The sequence below is a fragment of the Phyllopteryx taeniolatus genome, chromosome 4, assembly GCF_024500385.1.
Source record: "Phyllopteryx taeniolatus isolate TA_2022b chromosome 4, UOR_Ptae_1.2, whole genome shotgun sequence".
In the NCBI taxonomy this organism is placed as follows: Eukaryota; Metazoa; Chordata; class Actinopteri; order Syngnathiformes; family Syngnathidae; genus Phyllopteryx; species Phyllopteryx taeniolatus.
This window is the reverse complement of record NC_084505.1, coordinates 16,974,798-16,992,935: the sequence shown is the minus strand read 5'-3', so window position 1 is coordinate 16,992,935 and position 18,138 is coordinate 16,974,798. Positions and strand designations below refer to the sequence as shown.

The following is an 18,138-nucleotide window of genomic DNA, read 5'->3' as shown; positions in this document are numbered from 1 at the left end:
GCAAATACATATTTTTGTTACAATGACTAGTTGGGGCGGTGCTAACTGCAAATCCAAGTCTTGTATGAGAAAACATACAAGACAGCATGGATTCTATTTTTCCTGCGCGGGCAGCACCGCTGGATTCCATTTTTTCAATTACTGTGCAAACCTGTGTATATGGTGCGGCAGTGACAAATCTCCCCACCACGTCGACAACTTCACCCCTTATTAGAACCTAACGCTCATCTGTGCATCCAACAAAATTCAGTGCAGCTCTCCATGTCCAAACTTCAAATGAATGGCGCTTGCGCAAAGCCACCAGCAGCTAATTTAACTATTCCCAATAATCTTGAATAGGCAGTGTTCCCCCTCGTTGTCATGATACCATAATTCTCACTTCGTTGCTATACATGCATAAAGTACCTCAGTACTTGTACTGAAATGATACTATGGCAAAATCCTAAAACCTCAGTAAAAGCAGTGGAATTAACAAAAAAAGTTGAACTTCTTTATTTCAAAACATTTGGATACTAATTAGGATACTATTGATAAAACACTTTAGCTCATTATAACAAAACATTTTTTTTAAAAACTGAACATTTGATTTTTTTAATTTTGTAAAATGGATTATGGTTATGGATTATAAAAAGCGGTGCACATAATTTTGGTCTGGTTCTCAAAGGAGCACCCGAGTATTGCCAGATATTTTAAAGACCATTGCAGGGATGTTTGTCCTTTTCCTTTGTTAAATATTAGTTATGAAAGTGCATTCAGGGAAAAAATAAGTCCAAGAAGGGACCAGTGCATCATGCTCGCCTGGCTGCCTCAGAGTGCACCTTGGTAGATCGCAAGTGCATAGATCTGCGTGTCTCGAGCATCTGTTAAACTGCTTTTCTGCTCAGAGGTAGTGGCACATGTAAAACACCAGATCGGAATAGATCACTTCAGGTCACATGTAAACAGCTGACGGGTCCTCCGCTAATCCCCACTCTTCCCCGGTCGCCATCACTACACTTGCCACTGTACACACTCGCACCTGCGCGCACTCCTTCCTCCTTCACGGTCCCGTCTCACTCACACATTGACGCACACGCCCACACACACTGAGCTTGCTGTCACAATCACGTGGGACAGTACCTGTAATATTTATATTAAATCGTGATAGTGTAGTGTTTAATATATTATATAGTATTTCGACTTTAACGGTGAACTCCGACTTATGCGGAAATCCGGATTACGTCGACACCGTAGGAACGGAACTTGTTCGTAAATCGAGGACTTCCTGTACTTTATATCTCACACAAACACACCCAAGCTTTTACATGGTGTGCAGTAGCATAAAGTACAGTAATCCACAGCCATTGCTGGGGTTATGTTCCAGACCACCCTCGGCAATTAGTGAAATCCGTGATATAGAAATAGCCTGTTCAAGTACACCTGAGGTGTTTTTTTATAGCATTTACTTTTTTTTTTTTCCCCAAGGTCTTTGAACACTTTTAAAACATTACAACCAAATTAAAACACATTGAGCGAAAGCAAGAGCAATGGGTAAGACAAATATATTGTACAAATAGTAAAGAGTAAGAACTGTTAAAAAAAAAAAATTCAAAAAAAAAACCTGATCGCGGGACCACAAAGCGTGACCCACAATATAGCGGGGGCATACTGTACTCATATTTGACTGCCTTTGGGCTGCAGCAGTGTGAGACTTTGTAGCCATTTCTTGTCTGTATTTTTGGCTTGTACACCTGCCGAAAAGGCACCACCCACTTTAGAGAGAGTTGGGGAGCCCTCTTGCTGCAATTTTTTTTAAACTTGTACTTTAAAAAAAGGTGGCATTGTTTTGTTTTTTTTTAAAGCAAGGTACCGTGGAACTTTTTGTACAATTTACTGTGTAACCTTTGACGTGTTGCCAGAAATTTGCAACAATTTGCAAGTAATTGACTCCCCCTAAAAAGTTCTAATTGCCTATAGATGCCACAAGATGGTGACAAAGCACTACTTTTGTGTGAACCTCAATCCAGTTAGTTTTCTGGACACTGAGATGGGACAAGATGACGCCGAAGTATTTTATTGCTTTAGCCCAAGCACAAAAAGAAATAATGGTGGATATGTTATCACCGGAAAGGTAATATCAATGCAGTAAATTTACCAAATGGGTAGTTTGGTTTGTATTTTCACTTTAATCTGGTTAATAATCTACCTTTTTTAATACATCTTTTCAACTTTTGTCTGTACATACAACCTTCAAACTACTTTCCAAACCTGTTGGTGTACTCGTTAATTTTTTTTCTGCATCCCTTAGATGCCCCATGGTGTGGTCACTGCAAGGCCCTGGCTCCAGAGTATGCCAAGGCCGCTGGCATGCTGAAGGCGGAAGGTTCAGACATTCGCCTGGCTAAGGTTGATGCCACTGAAGAGACTGAACTGGCCCAAGAATTTGGTGTCCGTGGATACCCCACCATAAAGTTCTTCAAGGGAGGAGACAAGGAATCTCCCAAAGAGTACTCGGGTAAACCATTTTATTTATTTTATTTTTATTTGTTTTACCAGCTGTGTTGCCAGTAGGTGGATGTTTTGAAAGCAATGATGCAAGATTTACTGTGAAACTGGTAGATACATTTTTTTACTCTCAAATTCAGTCTTGCATGTAGTCTGGTTAGGTCCTGAAGCAACACACTTTGTACATGGAGCTTAAACACAGTTTCATTGTACACACAGGTTAATTTTACCTGTTGGACTTTAAGAGCTACTATCCAAAATCCTGAAAACAAACAATCGAGGCCTTTTGACTGCTTTCCAATTTTATTGTTAAAGTAGAAGTTGGAAACTTGTGCTAAACTGCTGTAGTCTGTCCAAGTGGATGGATGTAAATCTGCATTTGATAAATGCATAGTCAAAGGCTGAACTTAAACTAAGATGAAGACAGTGACTGGCCAATGTAACCGCTGAAGTGAAAAACAATCTGGTCCAGGCCACTAGTCAACCTCCATTTTGTGAAAACATGTTAAGAGTTTTTGAAAACCGAATTCATGCTCAAGTTGTCACTGTTATGTTCACTGACTATCTTTGAAGTAGTAGCTTCAGGATTCCTGGTGTGCACCAAACGACCACTTGCTTTTTGTGGTGGTCTCGGTCTGCTTCGAAACGAAGTCTGCCCAATTTCTTTGTGGTGTGAATACGAACCGCCCTCGATCCAACACAAGTGAATATCCCATAGCTCAATGTTGCCCAGCCTTTTTTACGTCACGGACTGGTTCATGCTCGTACACGTTTTGCGAATCGAAAACCGTTTGGGGGGGGGGGGGGGTTGACCGCCCAATGTTTGACATAATTTTCTTTTTTTGGGTGGGGGTAAGGTGTATTTGGTCACGGTGACTGGGGACACATTTTGTTGTCCCGCCTCCCCAAAATCGTAATACCCTAGTGTAGTGTTTCCACTGTCTGACTGATATACAGCAAGATGGCAGTAGTCTAACATAGTGCCATGGGGAAAAAAACCAAAACAAATTTCTTGTAGTCTGATCCAGGTTAGCAACGCTATCCTTGCATGTTATATGCTCCTTTAGTTTGCAGCACACATTTGCAAAAAAATTTTTAACTTAACACAGGAACGACAGATGTTGCATGTCAGGTTTCGCCGTCCTTTGTTTTTGCAACTTTAATAAGAGCGTGAATTAGCAAAATAGCAATGCAGCGCGCATTTCCAAGTCAGTGCTTTCTTTCCCTCGTCACTTCTGTCCCAGCGGGAGTGACGATCAACACACGTGTGGCTTTGTTTTACAAATTATACTTCACTTTAGGGTTGCACGATTATAGCCAAAGTAATAATCATGATTTTGATCAATATTGTAATCTCGATTATTCCCCATGTTAGGGAAAAACCTTTTTTTATTCCACAAACTATGCAACAGTTTTCAGTTCAAAATTTATCTTTAAATAAGAATAAATGGTAGATAATAAAAAAAAATAAATGCATCCAAAAAATTCTGCTTCCCCAAGGGCTAGCTGAATAAATGAGCTTTTACAAAGTGCAATCAAGAATTGCAACTTAATGGAAGAAAATACAGTTAATGAATGGAAGGCAATAACAGAATGTAAGCACCAGCTTTTCATTTGGAAAAACTCCAATATAATGACTTGTCAAGGACGGTATGTCTCCGTTGTTCTGCTGTACCCTTGGTCAGTCGTGCAGGGTCACAAACTGGAAAGAACTCGACAGTTGTGATTTCTCCCTCTATTTATTGCTGGCGTTTTTTTTTTGTTTTTTTTTCCCCATTGCAGTCAGGACAGCCAAAAAATGTAAGTCAAGGCAGCTGCTACAACGATTGTCTTACTGTGACATGCCACCATCATGCCAGGTTGCTGAGAGGTAAAACTTCAAAATAAAAGCTTCATATATTACTGCATTGGACATCAATGCCATTTATTATTGAAGTTGGCACCAGAGCGTAGTACCGGAGCTTAATGACTCCTTACCCATGCGTTCGCTCTCTGGTGGCTGGCTTTCTAAGTTGCGAGCACAGCGACAAATGTAGCACTTTCCATATGCAGTAGCAGTGCCCACATTTTAAAATCGTTGACGATCAGGCTCATTTAATTGTGGCAGCCAAAATTGTGATGACAGTTAAAATTGGATTCATTGTGCAGCCCTAGTTCACTTGCAAAAATGTACAATGTCAATACGAACCACACCACACGAAAAATATAGTCCGCTTTTGGTCCGGATCAAACAAGCGGACCAGAGAAGTTTCCTGGTGTGAATACACCCAAAGTATAAAAAGAAGTTAACCACTCTAAGATAATTAAAGTAACCACCATTTTGACGGCTGACAATGTGTAAAAGGTGAGTTGACTTGAAGATCTAAGTTTCAAGTTGTTAAAATATTTAAATATAACTAAAAGCTAGGTCAAAATCAAAGTTCGTGTGTAATTTTTCTCTTCTGCGCTCTTGACTGTTTAGTGCCTTTCATTAGTGTGTATTCAATGCATTAAATGTATGTAGACCGAAGACAATTGAGTTGTATGTGAGAACATAAGTACTTTCATCTGCCAGAAAATCTCTTTACAATGCAAATCCCCCAACTACATCATCTTAAATCCCTGTTGGGCCATCCATGGAAACACAAGATCCACTTGTCAGGACTTGTTTTTACCCATGCAAGCACAGATTCTTGGTCTGACCCATATATGCTTTGAGTTTGTAGGAATAAGCACACTTTCTATGAACTGTAAGCCATCACTGCAAACCCACCTTTTAGGAGTCAGGCCAGCCCAAGTCCAGACGCTGGTCTGAGCAGCTGTGCGATTAAACTAAGGTGCAGAACAAGTCATTTGATTCTGCTTGGCTCAAGGTGTCAGTCGAAAAGCGTTTGATTTGCCTCATAGTCTTTGGTGAGATGTGCAGTCAGTCACGTCTACTCTGTGGCCTGGGCTCTGTTCCATTTGACACTAGAGAGGAGCTAGTTTTTTTTTTTAGAAAACTGCTGGTCATGACTTCAGACCAATTTCTGGCACCAATTTCTGGCGAAGTTTTCCAAAAGTATCACCACCCCTCCTGGGCTTGCAATGCAAATCTTTCTGGGTCAGTCCCTCTGTTTAAAGAGGGAATGCTTTTACAACCTCAAAAGTTTTAGGAAATAGAAGAGTCAAGGCAGGGGTCTCTATTGTCAGGTGAAGATGAATGAATTGTTGTCAAAATGTAGCTGTCAGTTTTAGTTTACAAAAAACGGACTGTCAATCTCTATGCCTTTTGTGAATTGCAGTGTTGTAAAGTCACCGAGTCCAAATACTTCATTGCTGTACTTTACCTCGTTAGTGTTCCCTCGCCACGTCGCGCTTCACGTTTTGCGGCTTCAGTGCTTCGCGGGTTATTCCAAAATATTCATAAATAAATAAATCAAAAATACAGCCATATCGGCAGCCAGACTGCTGAAAGACTCGTTTCATGTTGATGCGTGCGCGAGAAGGTTTCCCTGCATGCCAAACAAAGATGAGTTGACTCAGAAGCTTTGTACATGCCTGTACTGTACGGGCACTCATACAAGGCGTGTGATTGTTTCCCGCCGTGACATTGACCAATGAGAGCATGAGTGGATTTATCCCGTGAGCTGATTGGCTGCACATCATCGCAGCCTCACCAGCATCTTCCCTTGTACTGTCTCGCCAGTCTCGTCCACGCTGTTCTGTTCGCAGTAACTTTTTTGTTTAAGCGATAATTTTTTTTTGATTAGGTAAGCAAGCCCTTACAATGCCGCCAAAGTGCTGCGCCCTTGCGAAAGCTTCCTCCGGGGCGCCCGAGAGGATGATGACCATCAGTGAAAAAGTGAAACTTTTAGGTTTGATCAAAGAGGGCAGACGTTATGCATCTGTGGCACGCCATTATGGCGTGAATGAATCTACAGTGCAGTACATAAAGAAAGAGGTAGTTAACCTTCAATAAGGAAGCGAAACATGTGGTAAGTCCGCGTAATTATAGAAAAGTGAAAATGGAAGCTGCATTGTGGATTGCTGATTGCAGGGAAAAGACAGTGAGTTTGGACACTAATATGATCAGGCCAAACATCCGCCACCAACACAAGCCTCGCTCAGAAAGCAATATTGATGAATGTTAATTACTGTGTAGTAACTGTTAATTACTGTATAAGATTTATAATTAAAGATTTAAGTAAATGCGTGTACTATTATCTTCGTCTCAAATGTAAAGTATAAATACTGTTTTCATATTTTAAACATTCTGGTACCCACATACGCATCCACGAAAATTCCTAGGGGAGGGGGGGGGCAAATCCTACTTTGCGGTTTTTTCACCTTACGCGGGGGGTTCTGGTCCCCATTAACCGCGAAAAACAAGGGAACACTATTTGCATTTCTGCCGACTTTACCTTTTACTCCACTACAGTTCCTAAATAAAATGTACTTTTACTCAGAAAGTTCTTGTAGCCTTAGTTACTCATTACTACAAATGAAATTGTTTGTTGACAATATTTACTTTTAAGGTACTTGTACTTTTATTCAAGTGTCATTTTTAGGTACTGCATACAAGACTGGTAAATATTGATAACATAATCAAGTTTCTTGTTTCAGCTGGAAGGCAGGCCGATGACTTTATCAACTGGCTAAAGAAGCGCACAGGCCCTGCTGTTGCCAAACTGGCTGATGTCACTGCTGCACAGTCTTTGATTGCTGACCATGAGGTGGTGGTCATTGGGTTCTTCAAGGTAAGTGAATATTTTCTGTAATATCTTTCTGGCCTCTCTTTGTCATTATTATAAAATCGTTTGACAAATCATTGTTCGTAGGATGTGGAGTCAGCTGGGGCCAAGGCTTTCGAAAAAGCAGCTGAAGCAGTAGAAGACATTCCATTCGCCGTTACCTCAGACGATGCAGTTTTCACGAAGTTCGAGGTCTCCCAAGACGGCGTTGTTCTCTTCAAGAAGGTGAGTGCAATTTCTTCCTCACTGCATCATGCATAAGGGATGTACTGTACAGTGGAACCTCAATTTAGTGGGATAATAACAATGAAGTGATAATGTAAAGTTGGAAAAGTTTTAAAGTTAATCCAAACTTACCTCGCTGGTCCGTGGGTGATACTAGCGTGCAGCAGGTCGAACGTGGGGGTGAGTCGATGGTCTCTTCAAGTTTCGCCCGCTTCCTCTTTTTTTCACCTCAATTACTAATGGATGCCATAGATAAATGGTTAACAAATAACTGTACAGCATACTGTACTAAGTGTTTCAGAGATGTGTACACAATGTCATTGAGCATACTGTAAGTACCCGACGAGCATTCGCTCCACTAAACAGCCATGGATGTGAATGGGTAGCTATGCCAGCTGCGTACCTACGGCAACGCTAAACTAATTTCCTTTCATTGCTCTTGATTGAACGTGACCTCATCCAGCATGGCCACCATGTAGGCACGTCTGTTAGCCGCATCTCTTCTTCAAGCTGTATTTCTGACAACAGCGGCACAACCCAGAAATGCGTGTCTGTCTCTGCCTATTGATTGTGCCAGTGAACAGCGACCAATTCTGGAGCTAACAAACAAACGTTACATCCAATATCTGTTAAATCGAGGTTCCACTGTACTTTAGTAACAAAAAAAGGAAAGGCGTCTCGTTGTCGCCGATGCATTCAAGAAGAGCCTGAGGTATGTTCATGTACTTTTAATACAATACGGCTCGCAAGCAGGCATCATAACATAATGTTATATAGCCTAGCAAGCTAGTGCTAGCACTAACGTTTGTATGTAAACATGCTGACCTTCTGTCCAATCATGCTCTAAAGCTTCAGTAAACAATGGTCCTTGTGCGTGAATAAAAGTTGACAACGGCGAGCGAGGCAGTCGAAGCCTATTGGTTGATGTCAAGGGGCGCTGTCGGAGAGTTGTCTGTGTCACACTACACGGAAAATGGCCAAAAAAAATCAAACGAGCTGGAATTTTCGTTTTGGTGTCGTAGGGCTATCGTCGTGGTTTATATCACACTAAAATTTTTTTTTTTTGTTCCTGACAAAATATGTCGGGCCCCATCTGAGAAATCGCCCCCAATAGCTAATCAGGCCAGTATCGTGGCTAAAATCTTGTAGTCTGATCAAGGCATTAACTGAGGTCAGCTGAGGAAATGGCCAGAGCAGCAGTCAAATGAGGGTACATGAATAAGAATATGCGAACATTTTCCTTTTGTGCAATGTGTTTGTACATGTAATACAACACAGCGCGCACACAGTTTTCGCAACAGCATACCGTGAAACTTGACTGTCCTGTTGTGAAGGGATGATGTTTTGCAGGGCGGCCATCCATTTCTACCGCTTATCCGAGGTCTGGTCACGGGGGTAGTATCTTTAGCAGGGACACAGACTTCCCTCTCCCCAGCCACTTCATCCAGCTCTTCTGGGGGGATCACGAGGCGTTCCCAGGCCAGCCGAAGGACGTAGTCTCTCCAGCGTGTCCTGGGTCGTCCCTGGGGTCTCCTCCCGGTGGGACGTGCCCGGAACACCTCACCAGGGAGGCGTCCGAATCAATGCCCCAGCCACCTCATGTGGCTCCTCTCGATGTGGAGGAGCAGCGGCTATATCTTTTATTTAAATTTAAGAAAGAAAAAAAATTCCCCCCTCCTCTGACCCCTAAAACATTGAGGCTAAAATCCTGAATTGAGTTTGAATAATTCACAGGTGTAAAAATGAGACTTTACATCGATTTGATCGGGCTGATCGGTATCGGCCGATATTTAGCATTTTATGCTGATCGGCCTTGTCATGATTCGCCGATCCAATCAATGACTTAGTACTGTAAATATCTGACGTCCAAAGAAGTTATTTATATAAAAAATAAATAATAAAAAAACCTTGGTGGTGTGGGACAGACAACACGTCGGAGACGGGCAACATGTAATGCCCGGATCAAACTACAAGCCAAATTTGCTCTTTCACGATTGCACTGTCAGACTACTGCAATAAAATCTTGTATTCCGCATCCCATTTTTTCCAATCATTGGGCTTTATCTTGTCAACTCAAATGCGACCGGATACGCTCAATACCGTGGCGACGACAAGAGTGGAGCGAGCCGACGGTATTATAAGGACAAAATGGGGAAAAACGTGTGTTGGTGGTCACCGGTGTCGGTGGACAGGAGAGGATGTTTGTTTAAGGCTTGCTTGAGGTATGTTCACGTACTTTTAATACGATACGGCTCACAAGCAGGCAATAAAATGTTATGTAGCCTAGCAAGCTACTGCTAGCACGAACGGTTGGACTTAAACATGCCGCCCTTCTGTCGAATCATTCTCTAAAGTTTCGGTCTGGGTAAAGTAATTTAATTAAAAATAAAGTAATTTAATTACAGTTAGCACCCATTATTTCTGTCATGTAATGTTGGTTTGACCTGACTGTTTAGAATACACGATCTGACTACAGCAGTGATTTCCAACCTTTATGGAGGCAAGGAACATATTTTACAATCGAAAAATCTCACGCCACGGCAAAAAACAAAAATGTCACAAAAAGTGGATACCTTAATTACTGTATTTACTTCCTGCCATCTAATAGAAGACCATTCATTTGTTCTGTCTGTCACTATGCCTCACTGGCATAAATAGAGAAACAAAGATACATTTATTGTAAATATATTTTTTTGAGCAATTAAGTACACAAGTATATACAGTAAATGAACAGCTCATTTAAATAGACACATTCCTCCATCTTGTGATCGGTTCGGTTATCGTTTTTTTTTTTTTTTTTTTAACGCTGTGATCAGCCCCAAAAATCCTGATCGTGTAAAGCCGAGTAAAAATAATGAATCTTAAATGGGTCATTTGTGGACTCTTGTGAGCCCTTTTTAATTACGTTTACGTCTGCTGCAGTCTTTTTGATTTATGTTAGTAATGTGATGCAGTTGACCTCAGGGAGGGAATCCACTCTGAGCTGCTAATTTCGGCCCACAAGATCTGCTTTTAGAATGACATCAGCATGTGAAGCCCAATCAGGTTGAATACTTATTTCTCTGAGGCAAGTTGGCCATTAGCAGATGAATGGAAGTATAATTACATGTCTAATGTACTTTTTTCAAGCATAAAATTGAGCAGTGAGAGCAATGCAACTCGAGAGATTTGTACATCTTTTATACGCCAATATAATTGCTTGAACTGTACAGGTCTGAGAGCTCCCACGGGTCTCTTATCAGACACTATTAATCCTATCTCAGTTGGTGTCTCAAACTAGTCCAGCTTCCAAAAGATGACTTGGCGCAGAGAATTTTAGCCTTTACTAACTGGACAATGGAGAGTAGATCACTCCAACTGCTGCACTTTGCTTCTCGTGTAGCGAATATCTCACTTTCTGTGTATCAATTCCCAATGCCATTCATTCAGTGGTCTCAGAAATGCATTTTTATTACTCCCATTATTTTAGTCATGGTTCTTTATTTGAATTAATTTAACAATCACTTTTTCATTGTGTACCTGTGGCAGAAGAGGTTAAGCCTTTTTTTTTATTTATTTTTTTAATTTATTTTAAACTGTCAGTGCAAGTCAATACTTGACGGCCTTGTGGTCCTGTGAAGATCCGAGTCTAATGAAAAACATTGCGGTCACGTGAGCGCTTTGCCTGCAGTTAAGCAAACCCTCCCAAAGTAGCGACTCTGTTAATCAGCAGCTGGGAACGTCCACTTGCTTATAACAGGGTCTTAAATTTCATGGCCAATCGCCTGCCAGCATGGCATCAGCCAAACAGCTCTATGCTCTTGTTTGCCGGTAAGAGCTTCTTGGCCAATTTGATCGTAGCTATTCTTGACGCCCAATAAGTTTCTTTACCCTTGTGGCCCTCTCAAATCCCGGAAGGAAGACCAGGGGATTTTGGAGTGGTGATGCCTGGGAAATCTGTTTTTGGTGCTCACCTCTAGACAAGATTGGAACACCGGGTCTTTGGCTGATATTTGTGACTGACTGTTTTTCTCTTTTCTGTTTTTAAGTTTGATGAGGGACGTAACACCTTTGATGGTGACCTCACCAAAGAAACTATCCTGTCTTTTGTCAAAGCCAACCAGCTGCCTCTCGTCATCGAGTTCACCGAGCAGGTAATTAGTGGGGTTGTGCATGTCTTGAATCTAATTTCTACTCATTTCTTAATACCCCTGTCTAAAGTAACCAGCAGTGCAGCAAGTGATATTTTATCTTTTGTCACCCATAGACTGCCCCTAAAATCTTTGGAGGGGAGATCAAGTCCCACATTCTCATGTTTCTGCCAAAAGGAGCCTCAGACTTCCAGGACAAAATGGACCAGTTTAAGAAAGCTGCAGAGTCATTTAAAGGGCAAGTAAGTAAACGCTTCCTAAGTCCCATTGTCTGTCACCTAGCTTTAGTTGAGTTACAATGTCTGTCTCCCCCTGTCCAGATCCTGTTCATTTTCATCGACAGTGATGTGGATGACAACCAGCGCATCTTGGAGTTCTTTGGCCTGAAGAAAGAGGAGTGCCCTGCCATCCGCCTCATCACCCTGGAGGATGAGATGACCAAGTACAAGCCAGAGAGCGACGCTATCATTGCAGAGGGAATCGTTGCGTTCTGCACACAATTTATAGAAGGCAAACTGAAGGTAACATAACTGACAGCGCTGCTTTGATTCTCATTTCCACTTGAATAGCTTAAGGTACAAGATAAAGCACTTGCACAATGCTGCTTTAACTGTAAACAAAAGGGATAGATTTTAAGGCCCCTATAAATGAGCACCGGTCCTGCTAATCTCAGCTCTAGCTCCATGGCTGAGCCTGTGACATGCTTGTCTTTTATAGAAAAAATATTTTATTAACAGGATGTAGTACATGGAGTGAGTGTTGTATTGTCCCCTCCTCACAGCCTCACCTGATGAGCCAAGACGTCCCTGAAGACTGGGACAAAACCCCTGTCAAGGTTCTGGTTGGCAAGAACTTTGAGGATGTCGCCTTTGATCCCAAGAAGAACGTCTTTGTTGAATTCTGTAAGATGTTGTTTGTTTACAATAACATCATGCCAAATCACATTTGTTTTGAACACGATGCCAAGGGTTCACCTGTTGGAGGGGTATTTTATCACCATTGAGCTCAAGTCATAACTTCTGACCCTTTCTTGGTATCACTGCTAAGCCTTTTTAAATGTGCACTCTTTTGGGTTTATTCTTTTAATCTGTTGGTGTTTAGCTTGTGACCATCTCTCAACAGGTGATTGGGTGTTGCTTAGCCAGGCAACAGGCAATCAGTGCCATTTATCCCTGGCTGCATGTGACTGTAGTCAGTTTCCAGACTTGAAAGCCGTTCTTCTAACATGGCCTGTTTTGAATGTCCCTTTGTCTGTCTTACATTGTTGTTCAAAGACACTTCAAAGTGCCTCTTGGGTAATATTCTGTGTTCTCCCTGTGCCTGCGTGGGTTTTCTCCAGGTACTCCAGTTTCCTCCCACATCCCAATAACATGCATGGTAGGTTAGTTGAAGACTCTAAATTGCCCGTAGATGTGAGTGTGACTGCCTGGCTACCATTTCAGGGTATAACCTGCCTCGGCCAAAGATAGCTGGGATAGGCTCCTGCACGCCCGCGACCCTAGTGAGGATAAGCAGTATTAAAAATGGATGGATTTCATAAGTATTGTGTTGTTGTTGTTGTTGTTGCAGATGCCCCTTGGTGTGGCCACTGCAAGCAGCTGAATCCCATCTGGGAAAAGCTGGGAGAGAAGTACAAGGACAGTGCTGACATCATTGTGGCCAAGATGGATTCCACAGCAAATGAGATTGATGCTGTCAAAGTCCACAGCTTCCCCACTCTTAAATTCTTCCCTACGGGAGAAGAACGCAAGGTATTGCAGTCATTTTTACAACAAGTTAAAACATTTAATAAACTATGTAGTGACCTTTCATCACATCTAGAAATATGGTGTATTTTCTTGTGGAGCTGTAATTTCTATTGTCAGTGGTTCTTTACATCCCAAGTCCTGGTTGATTTAGCATTGCTAACTGTAGAAACCTGAGCCTGCTGACCTCCAAGCTTGCGCACATTTCTGTTGGTTTGGTGCAGTACATTCCTCCTTGTGAGACGGCCTGCACTGGTCTCACTCTTGAGATGGTATTTTCATTTCTGCGCTCAGTTTATCACTCATGAAGCACCCTATATGAAGTAAGCACTGTATGGCAGATGATTGTCGCTGAATTGACTCATGTCCTTTTCACATGCAGTCCACACCCCTGCCAATAAATCACATCTGAGCAGATTATCGGATTTATGAGAATCGCTGTCGTTTGAACAGGTGATCGACTACAATGGGGAGAGAACATTGGAAGGCCTCACAAAGTTCCTTGAGAGCGGCGGTAAGGAGGGAGGTGCCCCTGCTGGAGATGACGATGATGATGAGGACTTTGATGCTGAGGTAAGATTGTCACTACTTGGTAGCATCAATGCATCTACCGAAAGCACTTACTGAAACTGTTCGATGCTTTAGAGTTGTTCACATAATGTACCGTGGCTTATTTTTATTTTTTTTAATAAAACATTGTTACATTGAAACCTAATTTAAATGATTTTTTTTTAAGTTTTATTTGATGGCTCTGCACCAAATAGTCTTAAATTTTTAAGTGAAAGCAGAATTACTTGGATAAATGAAATGAATAAAAATAAACAGGAAATTAGCATGTGCAATCAGTTCAGAGTGTACCCAACCTCTCCCCGACAGTTGGCTGGGATAGGCTTCAGCGGACCCGTGACCCGAGTGAGGATAAGCGGTGTCGAAAATGCATAGATGGATGTGTATTCACCCCCTTTGTAATGAACCAATTACCTTAAGGTTCAAAGGTAACACTGGAGGTGCTGCAGAGGCTAGAGTATGTCAGTTGACCGAAATGAGCTACTCACTCCATAGAGCTGGGCTTTAAGTGGCCTGAAAATAGCAGTTACTATTGGCTAAAAAAATAAAAAGGCGTGTGGGAGACTCCCAAAGCGTACAAAGAAAGCTGTTTTGATCAGATGAGACTGAAGGTTATCTTTTCGGCCATCAAGGGATACTCTTGTCTGGTGCATACCAAAAACATCTCATCACCCCAAGAACGTCACCCCCACTGTGAGACATAGTGGTGTCAGAGTCATGCTGTGGGGATGTTTTCAATAGCAGTCACTTGGGAAACTGGTCTGAGTTGAGGAAAACATGGTTGGTGCTAAATTCAGTGATATTCTTGAGCAAAACCTGTACGTACCATTGTGTAAGTGACTGGCAAACCTGAAGGAGCTGGAACTGTTTTCCCTTGACGAATGGCCAAAAATCCCAGTGGCAAACTCATCGGCACTTGTAGCTGTGATTGCCGTGAAAGGTGGCTGTACAAAGTACTGACTTTAGGGGATGAATAATGATGCACATTGTAATATTTTTATTTATTTTTTATTTTTTTTGTGCCATTCTCATTCCACTTCAAGACTATTTTGTGCATATACATCAAATAAATGCCATGTCCCAATAGGAGTAAAATGCCAAGGCGGGTGAATACTTTAGCAAGTCAGTGTACACACTTAGACCCTTGGGTACACAATTTGTAGATTTGCACTGCACTTCTACACTGTTGCAAACTAAAACCATTGTTACGCTGAAGCAGTTTGCTCACAAGCTGGCCGAAATACCTGTCAACGGGTGCATAAGTCTTGAGTTTTGGAACTGTTTAGTTCATTTTTCAGTTGTATTGTACCACTTTCAATACATTTCCATGACCACTGTGGTGTTCCCAACAATTTTGTCCGCATGTGTATCTTTGGAAAGACATAATTTTTATACAGCTCCTCGGGTCTAAAGATTTTGCTATGTCAATTTTAGTGTATCCAAAGAAGTGCTCATCCGCACTGTTGAGCTTTCTAAAACATGAGCAAGATAAGTCTTTATCGCAAAAGTCTCAAGGAGTCAAATTTGATTGCACTTCATCGTATGATTTTTGGAGGCATAGAGGGTACCAGCCCAAAAAGGACTGACGGGACAAGTTAGGATATTAATTGCTTTAGTCGTGACCCACTTAGTTTTTTGCCTTCCAACTACTTGTAGATCTGATTTTAAATAATACCATCCATCCATTTTTCTGAGCCGCTTCTCCTCACTAGGGTCGCAGGAGTGCTGGAGCCTATCCCAGCTATTATCGAGCAGGAGGCGGGGTACACTGAACTGGCTGCCAGCCAATCGCAGGGCACATGTAAACAAAACCATTTGCACTCACATTCACACCTATGGGCAATTTAGAGTCAATTAACCTACCACGCATGTTTTTGGGATGTGGGAGGAAACCGCAGTGCCTGGAGTAAACCCACGTAGGCACGGGGAGAACATGCAAACGCCACACAGGCGTGGCCGGGGATTGAACCCCAGTCCTCAGAACTCTGAAGCAGATGCTCTAACCAGTCGTCCACCGTGCCGCCCAATCTGACAAAAGGTGTTATGTCGTGATAGCAATCATATGTTGATGCATGCAGGTCATTCGTGAACAGTGAAATTTTTACTCTCGTCTCTCGCTGCACTTTTATTAGCACGCCTCCTTCTCGGAAGTCTAATTCTAGTGCAGCTCACAAATGCCCACAAATATCTAATACAGCTGTCAGAACTGTTTACTGGGATTTGCCCGTGGAGACCGATGCATGCAGTGGCACACATGCGGCACTCGCAACTAATATTAGTGTCTTCCTTTACCCAAGCAACTCTATCCCTGCCCCAGCTGTCCTCAGACTAGACTGGGAATGACCATGCAAGTAAGATGTCATGACCGTCCCAGTCTGAGACTTAATATTGTAATTATGAGTTTTTCGAGTTGCAAGGGGATTTTTGTAACAAGTTAGCTCTACATATGCTGCTTTTTGAGTGACGTGGAAATGAATTGAGCAATTTAAGTTCATGCAATGCCCTCCTTGCATGTGGGCAAGGAGAGCCACAGTTGGCGAGGCACTTTTCTGCCGATTATTGAACTGTCAAACACACTGGCGAGGAGCTGCTGCTGTAGGCTGCCAACCCGTGCCCAGATGTTCACACTCAGACTAAACTCCAGTTCCTGAAATCACTCAAGGCCACACCCCTTAAAAGCATGCATCTGATACAAGCATAGTATGTACAGTTTAATTTGACTTTAAAAAAACCTGTTTTTAATGCAATAGTGCTGTTTTTCTTAAAACCTGTAAAATGAGTTTTTAGAGGGTTTTAAAAAAGACATTGTAGATGTTTAAAGTCATTTGTAGGATTGTTGTAAATCTTTTTAACATGCGTGCCAAATGATTTCCAGGATTTGGATGATGTGGATGAAGGTCAGGAAGAGGACTCTGATGGCGAGGATGATGAACATGACGAGCTGTAAAGAGCTGGCAGAAAAGAGAGTCCCGCTCCGCCCCCGCCCCCCCCTACCAGTCACCTACACTACCTTCACTCTTTATATAGATCCCGTCCCGCTACTGAGACCATTACCCTTGTCTAGCCGCCTCTCAGTCCAACAGCTGGCCCACTGGTTGGCCAGTCAGTATTTCAGTACATGCGTCGCTCCCCAACATGATGGGTCTTGTTCTATTTGGGGGAGGAGGGGGGAGGGGCAGGCAAACAGAACGGCACGCCACCTCCATGAAGGTGCTGATTGTGCTGCCAAGCTCCATGAGAACTCTTGGCCTATCTTTTTAAACAACTGCATCGAGATCCTCTTCACAAAATGTTTATTTTTTGCTCCTCCAAAAAGAGTACGCCTTAGCATTCATCAGGAAGTCTGTACTCTCATGGAGTTTGGTGTAAGGGTGATAGATTTTGTAACGGTTCTCTCAGGGGACGAACGGCCTACCTGTTAATTTTCCACTTAAATGATCCCTCACAGTGTAGCAAAAAGCCCCCTCCCCCTCACATGTAGCCAAGATGAATATCTGAACAACCTGCCTTGTGTGTGCAAGTGGTGGTGGCGTGTGCTTTCTTTCATCCTTGTCATCCCCAAACAATTGACTCCTCACCTTCTGTGGGGCCTACTGACCATTTTCCAAAAGAACAAATGCTAAGATTTTTGGCGGGGCGGAACATGTTTTATTTAATTTCTTTAACTGAGTATTTTTTTTTTTTTTTTTAATGTAGGACTTTTTTTTTTTTTTTTTTTTTTTTTTTTTTATGTTTTGACCATTGTGCCCAGTTGGAGCCAGTTGGCCTTGTTGGGGCAGAGTTGGCACTTGGACACACACTCAGGCCATGGATGTTTTGTTTTTCTTTCTTCTTATGGGAGCCAGTTCTGAAAAGTCGCACTGTGTTCATGCCTTTTTCGAGATTCTTTGTGGTTACTAAAGCAGCCAGATGTGCAATGTTTCAAGTTTGCTCTGAGACAAGTGTTTGTTAATCTGATACAGGAGGACACAGTTGCCCAGCACCACCCATCACTCATACTGTACCCTCTGTATCCCCCTTCACTCTACTTGCGCAATACTTTTCACTGTTTTGTGTGTGTGGGTGGGTGGGGCAGGGGGGTGTTTGAGGGCTAAGAATGGCTAGTTTTCCTAGTCAAGTGTGTGTGTCCTGTAATAGGTGGTGGCATGAGTAAGGGTGAGGTGATACAATTGACATCTGTACAGTGGTGAGATACTTAAAGCATTCCATCATATCCAGATTGATGTGGAAAATGTGAAATGGTGGCCAATTAAAAAAATAAAAATCTAAAAACCC

The 18,138-nt window shown here is 42.3% G+C and overlaps 1 protein-coding gene and 1 long non-coding RNA gene across 2 annotated transcripts in view; one reads left to right on the top strand and one right to left on the bottom strand.

Moving 5' to 3' along the window:
• The window catches only part of LOC133476523 (uncharacterized), a 21,873-nt gene extending 16,475 nt beyond the window's left edge, over positions 1–5,398 (bottom strand). Inside the window, exon 1 of the long non-coding RNA XR_009788074.1 lies at positions 5,237–5,398. This is a non-coding gene — a long non-coding RNA (uncharacterized LOC133476523). The remainder of the gene's footprint in view (positions 1–5,236) is intronic.
• The window catches only part of p4hb (prolyl 4-hydroxylase, beta polypeptide), a 19,327-nt gene extending 1,189 nt beyond the window's left edge, over positions 1–18,138 (top strand). Inside the window, exons 2-11 of the mRNA XM_061770027.1 lie at positions 2,288–2,494; positions 7,069–7,202; positions 7,284–7,421; positions 11,450–11,554; positions 11,668–11,793; positions 11,872–12,072; positions 12,333–12,453; positions 13,121–13,302; positions 13,750–13,869; positions 16,739–18,138. Of these exons, the coding sequence (XP_061626011.1) occupies positions 2,288–2,494; positions 7,069–7,202; positions 7,284–7,421; positions 11,450–11,554; positions 11,668–11,793; positions 11,872–12,072; positions 12,333–12,453; positions 13,121–13,302; positions 13,750–13,869; positions 16,739–16,810 (1,406 nt within the window). The 3' untranslated portion in view covers positions 16,811–18,138. The remainder of the gene's footprint in view (positions 1–2,287; positions 2,495–7,068; positions 7,203–7,283; positions 7,422–11,449; positions 11,555–11,667; positions 11,794–11,871; positions 12,073–12,332; positions 12,454–13,120; positions 13,303–13,749; positions 13,870–16,738) is intronic.